The 17,609-nt window shown below is 43.5% G+C and overlaps 1 protein-coding gene across 1 annotated transcript in view; it reads right to left on the reverse strand.

The window, feature by feature from the left end:
* The window catches only part of LOC124197697, a 35,327-nt gene extending 21,956 nt beyond the window's left edge, over positions 1–13,371 (reverse strand). Inside the window, exon 1 of the mRNA XM_046593265.1 lies at positions 12,635–13,371. Within this exon, the coding sequence (XP_046449221.1) occupies positions 12,635–12,686 (52 nt within the window). The 5' untranslated portion in view covers positions 12,687–13,371. The remainder of the gene's footprint in view (positions 1–12,634) is intronic.
* Positions 13,372–17,609: the final 4,238 nt, after the last annotated feature.

The raw sequence follows: 17,609 nt of genomic DNA on the forward strand, positions 1-17,609 counted from the left end.
TTATATCGTGTTTCCCCCCTCCTCATCATCCCCTCTCATCATCCTTTGACAAAAATGGAAAGGAAAATATTCCGTAGAAATGTATTAGACACAATGCGAAGGCATGTGCTGCGCCTCCGCTACTGACGTCAGATGCGAAAAACTCGGCGTGAAACTTCAACAAAACTTTTTGGGGAATTTCCCTTCAATAGGACTTTGACACAAGGAAAAAAGAAATGATTATTTTTTTAACGCGAACTCTTAAAGGCACTCTTTCCAATAACACGGTGTTACTTTCTTCTCCAATTACTTTATAGAGATATAGATAGTACATTTTGGATGTTTGTCGTACTACCTTGATCCCAAGGATCTTTTTGTTATTTGCTGCTGCTGTTGTTGCACATCAGCAGCGCCTTCGCACAGCACAGTTGAAATGGAGACAGCAACTTCGTACTCTGAGGATGAAGGCGAAATGTTTCCTGCGAACTCCGCCGAGTCTTCTTTCAATCAAACGCAGTGGATTGGCGAATAGATGTATACCGCGCTCACATATAGATACATCGCTGTTGCTATAGCACCCTCAGAAGAAATGAAAACCCTTTTTTTCCTGTTAGCGGCACATCAGAGTAGGCTACGTATCCTGTGTGTATGTTTTCTCATTTTGCCAAAGCTGTCGCCTTTTCCCTTGACAAGTCAATAATCGAGAAAGTCAACTGAAGTATATACTATACTAGATCCGCGTCTATATAAGAGTACGTGCCCAATAGCTCACGAGGATCGGTCAGTGTTTGATTTCTGCCTGTCTTGTGCTATTGCGTCGTCCTCTCGGTTGTTATATAAAAGCTTGACGGACACCCTATCAGCCAGATTGGAAAAAGATTTGACAAAGGAGCGAATAAGGAACCCAACAACCCCGTCCACCGTGTCGCTGCTGGTTCCTGCCGGTGACAAACTGACAACAGCATCAGGTGAAGATTCGCAGAAGGACTTTGAAGTCGTTTATAGAAAACAACAAAGGATATATACGGTGTGATGTGTGAGACGGGGCTTCTTTTGTCCAGCTGATATGCCGAAAGGCAATGACAGTATATACCTTTGATTTATTTATATACGGTATTTCCGTCCGACATCAACTCTGCCCACCTACAACATGAAGAAATTCGTCGCAGACAAAGTTGACATGAGTAAATCATCAGAGTTACATCATCATATGAATAAATGTCTTGCGATAGAGTATTGACCCAGTCGAGTGTTTGGTTACACTTTCATGTTGATATTTCCAATGATCGGAGTAGTAGCATACTACTGTCTATCCCAGAGAATTTCAGGAGAATTCAGCTGAATAGAATATACATTTGAGGCGGTGGATTTTTTAAAGGCTATTTTCACCCCAGCAACGGGCCGGCAGTTGCAACATGCGGGAACGAGTTTATCTTTCACCCAAGACACGTGTGCGACATATAATGTAGAAAGTACGACTGCTGGCACTCAGCGCGCTCCTTTATATGTCCGTCTGGGCTTTAAAGACTGATGGATATAGATGGCGTAGATTGTATAGACCGCGCAATCAACTCGGCCAATAGAATTTATTTGCGCTTAAAAAATATAAGGCCGCACATGTTTGTCATTAAAGATCGGCTGCTGGTTATAGACTTTAGCTCTTCTTTGTTCTCCCGAGATATTATAACCCCCGGCGCCAGGATTTCGCGGCTTCTTTCAGATAGATAATTTGAAAAAAAAAAAAATAAAATAAAAATCGATCCTTTTCCATCCAAACGCATTTCCGGTGGCTTTGTCGTATTTGTTGCACAATGGCCGCGTTCATTTGTTATACACGCGCAATAAAAAGGGCCACATCACGAGAGTTGCCATGATTGATTCAACATTTTCCCTTTAGCTCGACTATAATATAAATGACAGCCAAAGATTAACAACATTGGATATTTCGTCATTCTCATTCAATTGGCTTATATTCCCTTCATATTCATCATTTTTACATTTCGCTTCCAAAATAATCAGGTTTACATTTATACTTGATGTTGTTGGCTGTTGTTGTTATTATTCCGTTTCTCTGCAGATGTATATACAGAGTAGACACAGCACACACATAATCTATAGTATTTCATCAGCGCTCGCTCTATCAACGCCGGGGAAATTTGCGAGCCCATCGCAGCGGGTGGGGGCTCCCTCGTCTCCAGTTAGAACGTTCGTCTCTTCTCGTTTTCTTTAACGATCGTCAAGGGGCACGAAAAAAGGAGAAGAAGCAAATGGCAAAGACGAACAACTATCCGTTGATGGGCTCCATCTGCGTGTTGATACAACAGCAGATATAGCTCTCCTACTCTGTGTGCGTTCTCTGTTTCTTTCTCTGGCTGATGCGCAGCACAAGGAAGAGCCAAAGAGCCGAAAGAGCACACGAACCACTTTGGCCTGTATCTCTCAGCTCTGCGCTGTCGTTGACTTCTGTTCTCTCTCAGCCTTTGATGCTTTTATTTGATATTCCCTCCACTCTGTGGCTTTTCATTTGTTTCATACTTTTGTGGGGGGTTATATATATAGTCCCTCCTCTCTTCTAGTGTATATCTCCGCTGATTGCCAAGCGCTACTTATTATATGCCCGTATAGCTATATTGGCAAGGAATATGACACTGAGCTCATTAACGTCTCGTTGTTTGAGATTGTGTGTCTATACTGCCGCCGCCGCCGCTGCTGCTGCTGTGTTTGCCCCGTTTGTTATATAACGCCCTAGCTGCTTGGCTTGAGACTCTCTGCTGCTGAGAGCTTCCATTAAGTTTCGACCTCTCTCCCTCTTTTGCACTTGCTCCGCGAGAGCTGAGATTAACTCGACCCGATGGCTTCCCGAAAACTTTAGCCTCCCACTCTATACAGATGTGTCTATAGTTGTTCTGCGCACATATACATATAGACCGTATACGTGCCGACGCTATTTCTCTATAAATGAGTGTCTATATATGCCGCTGCCGTTGCTGCTGCTGCTAAAGAGATAACTCTAGGATATGCCGTAATACGTTGTAGAGAGTATACTAGGCAGTTTCTTGAAGTCTCGAGATAAGTCTATATATGGACTCATTCCAACCGGAATGAAAATAAAAGAAAAGCGTGGGCAAGCGCTATTAGTCGCAGAAATTGCGAATGGGTTTAAGGCGAAGGACGTGTACAGCGGTACGGAAGAAATACGCTACTATGGTATATATCTATATACGGTAGAGACGTATATATAAAGAGCACGTACTGTTTTCTGCTTCTCGGTACGGTCTACGGGAAAAAAACAAAAACATGGATAAATAAATAAAACTACAAGACAAACGAGAGAAGAAAAAAAAGAAAAAAAAATGTCTATAACGAGTCAACAAAAGAGATTGTGTAGTTTGTTTCAGGAAACGGGAGAATATCAAGAAAAAGGAAGAAAGAAACAAAAAAAAGGGAAAGAAGCGAGCTCACTTAGCACCACTGCCAAACGATTCTCCGGTTCTTTACGGTCCATTCCAGTCCGAATGGTATAGTCTCGCAACTGACGAAGCGCAATTGCAACAAAAAACAAAATGTAAAAAGAAATAAGCCGAACCAAAAACAAAAGGGGGAAAATAGAAAAAAACTAAAAGTACAAGTGAAAAATAAGACGTGGGAGGAGGAGGATCTCTTTCCAAAAAAAGAAAATGACATCGAGATAGAAATACTGTACTACATCGGACGAGAAAACAAGAATTTAAAGTGGTATATCAATACGACGCTGTGTGTATACCCAGCGTATATAGCTAGAATAGATCTAGTAGCCAATATAATATTATCTAGGAACTATTTTCTTTTCTCCCACCCACGTTTTGTGTATGTGTTTTTTTTCTTTCCTTTTTTCGACAATGTCGAATAACCGGGGAATCAAAAGAATCCTCTTCACGGCAAAAAGATCAAAATCTCTTGGATCTCTTCGGCGAGGGAATCGCATTAAGGCGAATGAAACGACGAGTGAACAGCTATATTCAATTTGAAAAAAAAGGAGGGAGGGGGGTGGCGTCGAAAATTGAAAAGTAGGCGGAACATCACACGACTCCAAGAGAGACGACGATAAAAAAAAAAAAAAAAAACAAGTTGAAATTCACGCAAAAGGCGCCTAGCCGAAAGCTTTCGGCATTTAGGGGAAAAAATCTACAAAACTTTCGATTTTGTCTTCTACCGTGTTCGTGGGTCGCTGGCGCCCTTTTCTTCTTCCTCCTCCCAACAACTTTAATAAGACTCAATCACTTTGCGTGATTTTCATTCCATTTCGCTTGCCCTTTTCACTCTACACACACACACACCTATAGCAGACATAATAATTCGATCTACTTTAAGGCCATTTCTTTCTTTCACAATCTATACAGTTCCTGATTTCTTGAAAACTTTTGTATTTCTCTATTATAGAAAAAAGAAGAAAAAGAAGCTAGGCTTTATAAGCCAAGTCAGACGGTGATATACAGTCGTCACGGTGACGAACCGTAATTGATTGCGACAACACCGGGGCTATATGGGGAGGGGGATGAGAGAAGAGAAAAGGAGCGCGTGCTGACACGCTCACACCGCACATGTTTTACTTCCCGGCACACAGGCTGGCCGCCGCAAAACGGGCAAAGAGCTTCGTGACAACAGCCAGAAAAAAAAGAAAGAAAAGAAAATATATAATAGAGGCAGCGCGCGCGCAGGGCCCCGCTGTATTATATGTACACACATAATCGTGTAAGAGGGAAATGTCAGCGAGCGCGGCAAGGCAGAAAACAACAAGACGGGCGCGGCGCACCAGGGAAAAAAAGGATACATATAGAAGAAGAAGAAGACAAAAGGTTTTGTTTCAAATGACTTCAAAAGGTCACATCATCCAACTCGAAAGATATGGGCATCGAATCAAACAAACTTTCGTGAGACGCATTCAAGTTGGAAATAAGTCGATGCGCCGCTTAATGCACCGTGTGCACCGTGTTGCCAACATCATATTATCCGCGCATTATTAAAGCTTTTTTTTTTATTTGAAATCCAGTTGCTGGTGTTGATACGCTGATGGCTCTGCCAATTTATTTAGTATTCGTCAACTCATGTGATCATTTTTTCGGCGTCTAATAATAATTTAAAGGAGAAAGTGGCCACGCCAAACTTTCGCGCACTCGTCGCCCTTGCCGAATATGTATTATTGACGTCATGAAAGCGTGTATAACCTTCGCTAAATCATGCCCGTTAGCGACTCGCAGGCCGCCGTCGGAAAGATGTGTGTGTGTGAGTGTTTGTAAACTACTATTTTATTTGTAACTTTATTTTTTTTCTCCCGTTTGCACGCCGCCAACAGCAACGGAGAAGCAAAACTATCGACCAGCAGACTGTCCACCGTCTATACGTTTATAGGACTGTGTACGTCCATTTATCGGACATCTTATTTATATACAGAGCGGACAAGAAATCGACCGCCCGTTTCGTAGCTGCTTCTGACCTGTGGGCTCGATCCGCAACTGCCCGTAGACTATATGATGAGTCTTATAACGATCGGGATGCGGTTACGTTTTACATTGTTCAGGGTCTAGCCAAAACGCCACACTGCTGCGTGTCGTTTTCCTTAATGGCTGTGTAAGAGCGCTTGAACATTTAGACCGAGCCGCAAGATAAGATTTAAGGACGGCATATCAGATAACATCGAAAGAAAGTCAAAAGCTATTCGCTAAAAAAAAAAAGGGAAAGACGAGTATAACGCGGGCTGTATAATATTCCGCGGGATATGTGCGCCCCGGAATGAAGCCTATCTCTCTACAGCTCTACAGGGTTATATTATCTCTCACCCAATAACATTAGATACATTTCCCTTTTTTGTTCTTTCTGGGAAAATAAAATGTCAGCGGTTGTGATAGCTTATGGGGTACTATGATCCAACGACAGATCTCTTCAGAGCTTTAAATATGAGTCCCCCCCTCTCTCTCTCTCTAGTTTGTTGGTATATTCTTTTGCGCCGCCACACCCACTTTTTGAAAGCGCATCATTTCTTTTATATTATTATTTTATTTTTTTTTTACCAAAAAGCTCGGTCGTTGCCAGCAGTTTGCCACCTCCTCGGTTATTCTATCGTCTTAAATTTCTTAGACGGAGGTCGTCTGAAAGGGTGGGGTCTGTTATTTCTACGGCTAAAGGGGGAATATACACAAAGACACCCACCGTCAGCCGCCAGTGACGCAAACACGGGGCGCCGGGGCTGCGGATATTATCACAGCCTGGGATTGATCTAGTTGCTCGTTTCCTCCATTGTCTTATTTTTTTTTTTTTTTTTTGCTAAATTTTCATTCTTTCCCAAGCGCTTCCCATTTTTCTACCTCACCCCTTTCAAAGTTGAACAAAGTTCGCCGGTGTTAACGCTCCATCAACAACAGCCGAGATTCACGCGAATCTCATTTGCATGTCAGCAGCGTCAGATTTTTTGTTTTGTTTTTTAAATAATCTCACCTTTTTAATCAGGAGACTTTGTTCTTGATTTCACACGGGCTGTTGGGTGCAATATTGACTATAATCGCATACAACAAAGTCGGCCAAGTTGTCGCTACTATGCGCTATAGAGTCATATGAATAAGTTGCACACTGATGCCAGAGCGTCTTTTATTGTTGATGTTACTTCCTGTTTCCCTAATCAGATAATAACGAGTCGGGTTGGGTACCGGTACTATAAACCACTGCTGAATAGAATCAAGAGAAAAAAGGGTTCCGAGTTCTGCGAATCAAATTCCATCACAAATTCACTACTTGACTAGAAAGAAATCTCCAAATCATATTATACAAATGTCGTCTTTAGTCGTGCATTATCGCATTCCTCAGAAGTCTCTCCCCGAAAGCCAATAATGAGACTCTTTTGAATAAAGAATCGGTTGATAAAAAAACTACACGTACCTAGAAATCTCTGCCCAAAAGCTGTAACATAATATAAAGAGTACCTACTGCCTAGTTGCAATACAGGAGTATTATATGCACGTCTCCCGCGAGATGTGGGATTGTGGCAGAGACGAAAGCCAATCGACAAGTTTCCCTAGCTCCCTAGTCTATATAACCTTCAGTTCATCCCGGTTCATCCCCGCAACATTGTGTTATAGATGCCAGCCCAGCAATAGTGCTGCTGCTGTCTGGGTGGCCGTGCTGGTTGTCTATCCCGACTTTGCCCCTCAGCCACGTCTGGCGTGATAGAGGAGGAGGACGATCCTTTTAGCATCACTATAGTCGAATTTAGATGAGAATGTGAAGTTGCGGTGGCAAGAAGTTGTGCCCCCCCTCCGCTGTCTCTCTATAGTTCTATCTTTTGTATACACACAAGACTTGGCTCTATCTGGAACGACGGACTGCTCATCTAAACTTGGCCGCAGGTACATATAATAAAAGTGTGATGGTGTGTCTTCATAAAAGTTTTGGCTAAACGTAAACACAGCGAGTCTGAAAAGGCGAGAGAGAATGGACGAGGTGTGTATCATTTAGCAGTCGTTTGATGTTTACTAAACAGATCGGTCTGGGTTGTTTTATATAGACTTGGGACAGAGGCGAGTGCAGTAGTAGCCCACTGGCCAAGTGGCGTGCAATTATCATTAGGTTTTTTATCAGAATCCCCGGACTGATTTATATACAAGGATTAGACTGACCAGCAGAAAGCCAACGGCGGACGGCCAAGTGGCTTTCTGTTCGCCATTGATGTATATGTCGTAATACAAACAGACGGAATATATCAGCGGCCACACTATAGCACCGAGTGGCTTTTGAATTCTTGAAGTTCTATACCAGCACTATAGCTGTGTGGATTCTAACTAAGTCTGAGACAGTGGGTCCTTCTTGATTGTTTGATGGCCAAGTTACATAAGGCGACAAAACATTTCTTAATGAACAAGTTCGATTGCCAGAGTCCAAGGGATATATTTCGGGCCGTCTTTAAACAAGAGAGGTCAAGCGTATAGATAGTACAGAGAAGGTACAGATCAGCTCCACATGGCGGCCCACACAGTCACACGTCCAAGAGTTATTGAGACGTGGGCGGTTGGGGCTATTAGTATTCCTCGACTCAAACCTAAAGGTTTCAGGTCTTTCATTGGAAATGAAAACAAAAAAGTGAAAGGCCGTATCATCATCTCTCTTTGAGCCGGCTCTAATCTAACGTTCGAGCAGAGATGGCCAGCGACAAGACCGCGGCCAAAAAATAAAAAAATTGAGAACGGAATGGCGAAAGGAGGAGCAGAGAGGAGGCAAAGGAAGGACGATGAAGAGCAGCAGCCAGATCAATACTCGCAGCTGAGAAAAGCATCAAGGCTTCCCCCGTATGTACTAGCCTACATATAGAGAGAGGAGAGCTATATAACAGCCAGAGTGCTGCTGCTGCTACTGGGCGCCTTATCTAATTCATTTTCAATGCCCCCCTCCATCCTTTCAGCTGTGTGTACGGACACAGGAGCTGCTGCTGGGCAAGTGGCCTGTTGTCTTATTATTACATCGTCGACGGCCCGCGGTATAATAAATCCCTCTATCAGCTGAAACACACAGTTACACACTCGTGTCGACGTTCTATACATGGGGGGCAACATTTCTTCGTTGCAGCAGCTACTAAATACACATACGTGCCGTGTGCATGTGACGACGGGGAAAAAAAAGACACACAGAGTCTCCGTCATCTGTTATTTATACACGTCCATAAAGTAATGAGAGAATTCATTTATCCTAGCTCCTATTTGGTTGTCATTTGTTTTTTTTTTTGTAATACCCGCCATAGTTTTGAAACTTATTATCTTCTTCATTGTGTGTTGAGACTGTCGACGACTGTTTCGCTCTACCGACTGACACCCAGTCAGCCTCTCTTTCCATTCCGCACGCCAGCTAAGACACACACACCGCACACTATATCCTGCGTGTTGTTGACATTTTGCAGGATTCGGTTGCCCGGCAGAACAGCTCAGAAAAACTTCCTAACGTCCCCTCCGTCTATAAGTTGCCAGACAGATAGACAGACACATATTCAGTGTATATTCAGTATAGGTTATCCTCCGAGCTATTCTCTTTTATAGGCCCTGGACTAGTACGACCGCCTTGCAGGCCCAGCAGTTCTAGATAGAGATTTAAGCCACCCCCCAGTCCTATACTAGCCTATATCTATTTACTATAAAAATAATATTGAATGTCATATTTTTAATCATATTGCGTCTAGAAATGGTCCGCATTTTTCCCTCGAAGGGGCGTAGAGTCTTTCGGAGAGAAGCTTGTTTCTGTTTTCGCCAGAGACTTTACGGCTTCATAATTCCGCGGTATAATACACTTGACTGTCAAAAAGCCGGCTTCCAATCTATGCGGAGTATATACGGTGGCTGCGCGCCTAGTTCACAAAACTTATGGCGTAGTGCTGCGGCTGCGGCTGCGGCCGGGATTCATTTCGCGAAGCTCCGGCGGATGGGGGGCACCCCAACGCTCTTCTTATCCGGGCACTGGATGCTCGGCCATGTCTTTTTCCTTCTTGATGCGCTTCTGCTGTTCGGTGGCCTAGAAAATCCTTTGGCCCCCTGCTTTTCCAAGTCGATGCTGCTACTGGCTTATATTCTTATTATTCTTATTTTCCCCCAAAACTTCTTCTTCGTTCGGCTTTTCGCCATATTGCCCCCCCGTGCGACCGCCGAGAGGCCTAAAAACAGTCGTCTAGCTCCTCTGATGGCCCGACTATTTATGAGATGATGACAGTGTGGTTCTGCTGTGTTTATTTGATACCGACAGGCCTACAAAAGTGCACAGACCCATACGTGGTGGCCTATAGTTTATAGACAGTGTCCTAAAGGTTTTTTCATCTCTAATCCCCGTCTTATATAGAAGGAACCGGGATAAACCAAGTGGAAAATAAATTTTTTAATAGACTCATCCCAGCAGTTCAGTCGTAGTTGCTTATTTTGGCCGCCGGCTGACGTGTGGGTGTGTGTAGGTTGACGTCTGGTCCTTGTCAATTGTTTTCGTGATTTAAAAAAAACACAAACTGTCGACGCCGGAGAATGTATTTCATTTTCTCGTTTCGTTTGATCTTTTGTCTTGCTCTCTCAGAAACAAAAAATCCGATGGAAATGAGTTGGAAGAATTCTTTCATTTAGAGCGCCTATACTCGAGTCTAGACTTTCCGTCAGTAGCTTGTTATATAACAAGGCGAATTTTTTTTCATTCCTTTCCTCTGCCTCTTCTCCCCCCCCCCCCCCCCAACTTCAGGTAGGGTCAGCTTTTCAATTTGTTTGACTTCAAAAAAAGTAATATTTCTCTTCGTCATGTCAAACTTCGTGGGCGGCAGGGTACGAATGTCTCCTCGAAGCGAATTTGAATTAATGTTTGGATTCATAAATCATCGCGAGATATTTAATTCCCATGATCTAATTTCCCCCCCGTCTAAATAGCCAATCCAATAGATATATAGAGGAAATGGGAGGAGACGGGATCATGCGATGCGTAATATAGGTACTATAGAAGGAGGGATATGCAAACGATGTGCCAAGGTGTGTCCGTAGATATTTCAAATGTTCTCCCGACATGCAGCGACACGCAAAAGCTCCGTTTCAATCGTCGTTCTCGCTCACACACACACAACACACTCCCACCCCTTCCCCCCTTCTTACCCGCACTGGGTGGTCCAGTAGTTCCGGTCGTCCATCATCATTCGCCATTCCATTCAATGGCCAATGTTTTAGACAGGCGAAGCACGCCGGGAGGATGTGGCTGCTTTGCTACTCCCCCCTCTCTGCTGGATGCGTGCTGGGCGCGTGTGTGTACCATCTACGTACTCTGTTTGTCAATTGTTGTGTTGGATGGGACGGAAGGGAAAACCACGTGACCGCTGGATTGACGCAGGGACGAGAGAAACCGGAGCACATTACCCCGACCAAAAAAAAGAACCGGCCAAGAAAAAAAGAAGGGTAGACGGGCAGACGGGCGTGTATATATATATCTATCTATCCAGGAGAATAGAAATAGAAAAAAAAAAAAATGTTGGGAAAGAGATGAGGAAACGAGGAATGACGTCCATAAATCACGCAATAGGTCGCCATCGGACGCCCGCAGAAAAAATATGACAGGCCGGGCTGGTGGAAGCGGTGGCATATGAACCGCAACGCGGCTCCACCGGAATCGGGCGCCGGAATCGGCCGTCACCCCAGACTGTGTGAAACGATCCCGCGCTCGTCTCAAAATCTATTTATATAGATTTTCCTTCCGCTTTTTGATTTTATTTATTCTTAGTATATCATCACTCCCACTCGATATGTGCTGCTATAGACAGCAGCAGCTCAGCTGAAGGCCGCGCTCACGATTTTTCTCTGCTTCGTATCGTTCATCTTTTTCATGTGCGGAATATCGCCGGAGATTCGGACACACAGCGGACCATCCGGTTTCTCCGCGATGAACCGCCTTCACGCTGGACTTGGTTTCTTTCATTCATCCGCATCAAATCAATGGAACAGCCCCCGCACGTCTACAATAGAAACGGGACGAGAGAAGCTGCTGCTGCTGCTGCACTGGGCGTCTCATTTTATTTAGGCCGAGGCGTCGGAAAAGAACGGCCAGACCATCAGCAGACCACTCTCTCGGGTCACCACTAAAGGCCCGTATGTGATGGACGTATTGACCAGCAGAAGCCTAGTCCCATTCCCAGTTCAAACACAGGCAATTTTCAGCTCTGGGCAACGAGTTGACAAGTCGTACCGTGGGAACCTCCTTGATGGGAACCAGCCCAGCATACCAAACAGGGCCACGCCTATGTATATGTACACGCGACGACTTTTTTGGCTGATGCTGCTGGAGACTTATTAGAACTATGGTCGCTGGCTTGTGTTATATTTCGGCCTACTGTTGCTGCATTGCTAATTTCATCTCATCAGCCATCTGCCCGAACGGCCTGGCCACTTTGTGAAAAGGTCATGAAAGACGAGGGGTTGGGGCTTGGCTGGCAATCGGTGGAGACAGCAGGGGAGGAAAATGAAGCACACGTGCTGGTCCCGCCTGTATAATTACCATTCCGCATTATGTACAGGCCAACTATTTTAGCTTTTATAGAAGTAGTCTCTATCTCCGTAAGGTGACGGACTTTTCTCCGTGAACTTTATGAGCCCAGCGGTGCTGGGCGGGGTGAATTTGTCTTATTAGCATTCTGTCGTTTGGCAGCGTCTAATAATTCTCTATACGTCATTATCCGTTAATTCAAGCGCGTGCATAAATTCACGGGAACGCCCCGCCCGGTCAACGTTATAAGAATTTCAGTCGGCAGACAGGAATAATCCATTAAGAATCATTCATAGTTAATAAGCCAGCCCATTTACTCAAATAGGAAAAAAATAGAAATAAATTATGGATAGGGCCATTGGCGGCGGGTGAATCAGCCGCAAAACACCCCGCGTCCCATTTCGCATCTCTAAGCCTGCATAAATAACCAGCCGGATAGATGTGTATGTAAGCCGATGATATATGTACTAATAATACCGTGAAAAAGAATTGCTCAGGGGGCATAATAGGATAAGGCCAATAATTTCTTATACAACATCAATTCTACCGTATATAAAAGTCAAGTAGTAGAATAGCTGCTGGTTATTTTGTACAATCCAAAGAATGAAATTGGAATAAGGAAAAAAATGAAATAAAAGGAGAAACTTACCGATTGCGACTAACGAGAAAGCCAAGACGACGGAGTAGAGCCTGCCGATCATGATGATGAGGCCACTCGAACGAAACGCTGTGTGTGTGTATATGTCACGGATTCTACAGCAGTATATATTCAACACACACAAAGTCTTGTGTGTTGAGACGCCGCTGGCTGGATGGCTGTCGTCGTCTCCGCTCCTGATTGTTTCGATAACAAACAACTCGCACAAGCAGCCGCTGTGAACCAATCGGCCACTCGTTATTATTTCCTATCGACTTGTTGTCGAGAATTTTTTTTACAACGAGCTAGACAGCACGGTCGAGTCATAACAAGGTCTCATTTCTCACGCAGAGCCAATTTTGGCCACACCAAATCAAAGAATGAGAGAGACGGGCCAGGCAAGTGCCGAGATGGTAATCGGCCGCCGCCAGCCTTTATTCTTCTTTTTCTTCACCTTCCACCATATGTAAATGATCGTCGAGAAATGCCAGTCCCACTCACTTGAAAGCTAATCAACACAATTGACGAGAGAAGCTTTCCAGTCGATGCACGGCAGAACGAAGAAAAATATTCAAAGATGAAGAGAAGAACGCGAGTTATTCACGCCAAAATTAATTAGACGTTTTTTTGTTTTTCTTATATTTCCACGGGCAAAGAAAAAAGATTGGAGTTGTAACGATCGAAAATAAACGAGCGATGCTCTCAGTCACGACTGCTGCGGACGGAAGCCAGAGAGCAACTGACGAGGCACTGGATCACTAAGAAGGGGGGGTGGATCAGTTGGTGCGCGGGGACGAAAGGAGCTACTATATAGGAGTATAATATCTAGAACCAACCTCCAACCTTCCCCCCAATCCTCCCAAACTCTCTGTCTATACTCTATACCCGTGTGTGCATGTGTCGTAGTACATGCGGGCGCTTCCGGCTGGCGCGGGAAAACGGTGCGATCGCGTGCTGTGCGAGAACCGCTCGCCAAGAGGGAAAAAATATCCAGCGCTAGAATAACGTCCAGACGAGAATCCTTGTATTTTTATTTCTTTTCTTTCTTTTCTTATTTTGCAGGCCCTTATATCAACGTGAGTTAGCAACCGTAGAGTGTAGGAAAAAAAGAAAAACGGCACAGGAGCCCGGGCTCACGACGGTGGGCTGTCCGTGACATGCGCGACGCACGAACGAATCCTATATGCCCTCCGCTTGCCGTGTGTATAGTTGTGTCTCTACCCTAGAAGGGCCTTGGGCGAAGTCTCACTTGTAACAACGCAAAGTCGCGAAGGGAATATCTATAAGAAACCAAACAGAAAAACAAAAAAGGGTCGTGATGAAAAAAGAGACGATATGATGACCGCGTCCTCGACTCATCGCCATGGAACCCCCAGCAGCCACTTGACCGCGGGAGCAGCAGCAGCAAAATATCCAGCGGGTTGTTATTTCTTTTTTACGGTCGGGGCTTTTTTTTTTTGTTCTGTGACTGCGCGTGTTTTGGGTGCTCTTATATGTCTCTGAGCTATATATCTGGCACGACTACTTAATAATAATAATAATAATAATACCTAGATAATAAATCCATATCATTTGGCCGAGATGAGGGAATGGAAAACTATTGGCCCAATTCTGGGGGATTATTCTATATGGACTATATTCAGAGTGTGTGTTTGCAGAAACAATATAGAAGAACGAGAATCATAATAAAAATCGCCATGAGATTTCTTTCCTTTTTTTAGTTTTTTATTTCTTGATCTGTTTGCTTTTTGCTGGTTTATATTTCAAAACGTGAGGTTTTATTCGCTTTATGGGCATATATATTCTTATACGTGGAAGTGCACAGGATCGTTTGGGATGCACGGTCCGATTCCGAATATATAATTCATTCTGTTTCTCGTGCGGTCTCCCCACGTTTTCTTTTTGCGCACGACTTTGGATATTTATATAATGATATTTCTTCGTAGAATTTTCTTGTTTGCTTATTCCTGTGGCTGTTTAGGAATAAAATCAATTCTGCACGGTTTTTTTTTTTGACAGGATGGATATGCGTCGTGGTAAACCCGTTGTGTGAACCAAATTATAAATTAAATATCCTTCCGAATGTCGAAGTAAGTAAAAACTTGGGGAGTGAGGACACGTCGATATCCAACATTTAGCACAGGTGTGTGGGGTTTCTAGAGCAAGCAGGTTCTTATGTAAATAATGCATCGAGCACTTTGAGTCCTGTTTTACGTTATTATATAGCCTGTTGTTGAATGCCCACCCAGGCACAAGCAAAATGCCATCTGATTTTTGTTTTGTTTCATTTCGTTATGATTTTATTTGATTTCATTTTTTCCGCCATATAGTTTCTTTTTTATCGTTTCCACCATAAAAATATCAGCGGTTTTTCTTCGCCACGTTATTTCCCCCCTTTTTTTGTGGATTTTCGGATGAGAAAGCGATCGACTATGGACGTATAGATCCTTGGTGTGTATCAACAGCGCACAACGTTCGCCCACACACAGCCCAACCTATCTATTATATATGGCTCCTATGACGCTCATCTATATTGAATAAGCTATATAAGCGAAAAATAAGAAAACGAAAAAGAAAAAACAGAGCAGCGCCCGCCAGGCCAGCGCTTTGGGAGAACCGCAACAAAGATTTCTTTTTTTTTTCTTCTTCCCATCTTTTGATTTTATTTTTATTTTTGTTTGGTCGCCCTTTTTTCTTTCCAACTCATCCGTCTTTGGAGTCTTTTTCACTTGAAACTTTTTCTTTGCCAGTTTTGATGGGCTTTTTCCTTTTATACATCTATACCGTGAGGCTGTGCCTCCATTTTCCCTTTCATTTTTGATGTTCTTCGATATTTCATCAAGAGTTATAGGCCGCCTCTTTTCTTCTTTTTCAAGCGCATCGGATGATTCTTGCATATAGATATAGTTATTACGTATCCGTCCTGATGTCTATTATATATTATTACGGCGCATCCGAATGGCTTCCCCCCGTCCTTGTATTAATGCGATGGCTCCGGTTGAAGTGCGGGGGTGAAACGGCCGTATTATTATACGAGTCCGCTGAGAATGTCTTTGCCAGTTAAAGTTCGCAACCTCGATACCTTTTGGTTATTAGTTGAGAAGCCATTCGACGTACTACTTTACGTTAGCTACCTGCACTGTGTAAAACACTAAGAGAAAAACGGAGGTGTTTGGGCACTTAATGGCCTCTTCCAAAACAATTGAAGAAGAAGAAAAAGAAAACTTATTATTACGACTGCATAAGACAATATTTTTTGTTTGTCTAAAATAAAACAATATTGAGTAGACGACGAAGACCCTGTGAAATAGAAATGTTCATCAGCTTTACACCCACGCCGGCACGCCCCCAAAACGTCGAAATAAGTCCGCCCTCACGAAGCCCGCGTTTTCCTCATCAGTTTGTTCGTCTATATAGATTTGACTTATTTCGCTTGTCATCAAGCGAGTGGATGCTGACGAGAGATTAAATTCGTAGGAAACAAGTCGTCCTTTCTAAGGTAGTACTACTACTACAAAACAACAATTTGCCTGATGACGCAGGGAGCATGCAAGACCATTCGTTAAATTGACAAGACGAAAAATTCTCCTCATCAGCCAAAGAGGGAGCGTCTTATAAATAATAACCGGCGGGTGAACGGAATAATCGCATTAGAACAAATCGTTCGTTAGACACGAAAAAAACGATGGGGATTTGTGTGCCCCCGTCTATACTATATCCAGTCCAAATCACCCGAAACGTTTTATAATAATAATAACAAGGCCCGCGCGTTTCGAAAAAATAAAACTGAGTTCCGAATATAATACTCCCTCTAACAATTCATTATTGTTGCCTCCCAATCTTTCAAAGTTTGACGAATAACATCCCAGGGCAAACTTCTGTGTAAATAAAAATTGCTAGCGCAGTTGACGCGCTGACTTTTTTTCCATTCACTTATCCACTTTAGTATAAAAGCGGCTCCTTTTCCTTTTCCTGTGTACACCTTCATTAAAATCGTTGGATTCTTCCGTCGGTGTGACTGGGAGCGAATTTCGGTAATAACCCAATGCGAGATAAACTGCTTAATAAACGGATGTATGTGTGTGCATGTATAGTCCCGAGGGAACAGTTATACTCTCATACTAGGGTGAAAAGTCTGCATCCTTATTAATATGCGCCATCATAATATAATATCCGCCTGAAATTCGTAATAAATCTATTGATGAAAAAGTTGATTCCTAAATTAGTAATCAGCTCGCAGATTTAAGAAGGACGTGTCCTGGAATCTCGTTATGTCATTTAAAGATGTTTGAGCAGTTCTGAGACTATACTACATAATTATGACGCAATTCTTTGGCTCGCGATACTATATACGTTCCTATAAATAACGGCCAAAAAAACAATGCTGGGTGCGCTCTGACGCCAGCGAGCTTTAAATTATTGTTCCATTGTGGATTGCCGAGTGTGCGGGGAGATTTTTCTGCACAGCCAAATAAAAAGGGCACGCGTGTGTTTCGGCCGAAAACCATTCTAATTGAACGCGGGACTTGCTGCAGGAACAAGGATCGATGGTGCGCTCTTGTCCGTTGTGCCTCCTATCCGTCCCGTTGTTGCGCGGCAGGGAGATCTATTAAAGGTGGACGGAACAATCCAACTATATACAAGGGGGCCAACAACAACAACAAAAAAGTGGCCTTCCTTGTGACAGACTTAGAGTGGATTTTCTGGCTGTGTAGACGATATAGACGAGCGATCCACATCAATCGACGACTGCCCTTTGTGTACAAATAAATAAAGCGGCCGAGATTCGCAATCAACGTCACCGGCCGGGCCAGCACAGCCGAGAAAACATTGGAGATGAACAAACCTCTCCTTCGTTTATATACTGTATAGACGTCTATAAGTTGGGAAAAAATCATTTGAGGACTTTTAGCGACACACGAAACTGTCGCAACTTTTCCTCGTTCGTTCTAGTCGAGAGACCAGACAACAAGAGACGAGTTTTTAT

Source organism: Daphnia pulex, chromosome 1 (genome assembly GCF_021134715.1).
Source record: "Daphnia pulex isolate KAP4 chromosome 1, ASM2113471v1".
NCBI classification, from domain to species: domain Eukaryota; kingdom Metazoa; phylum Arthropoda; class Branchiopoda; order Diplostraca; family Daphniidae; genus Daphnia; species Daphnia pulex.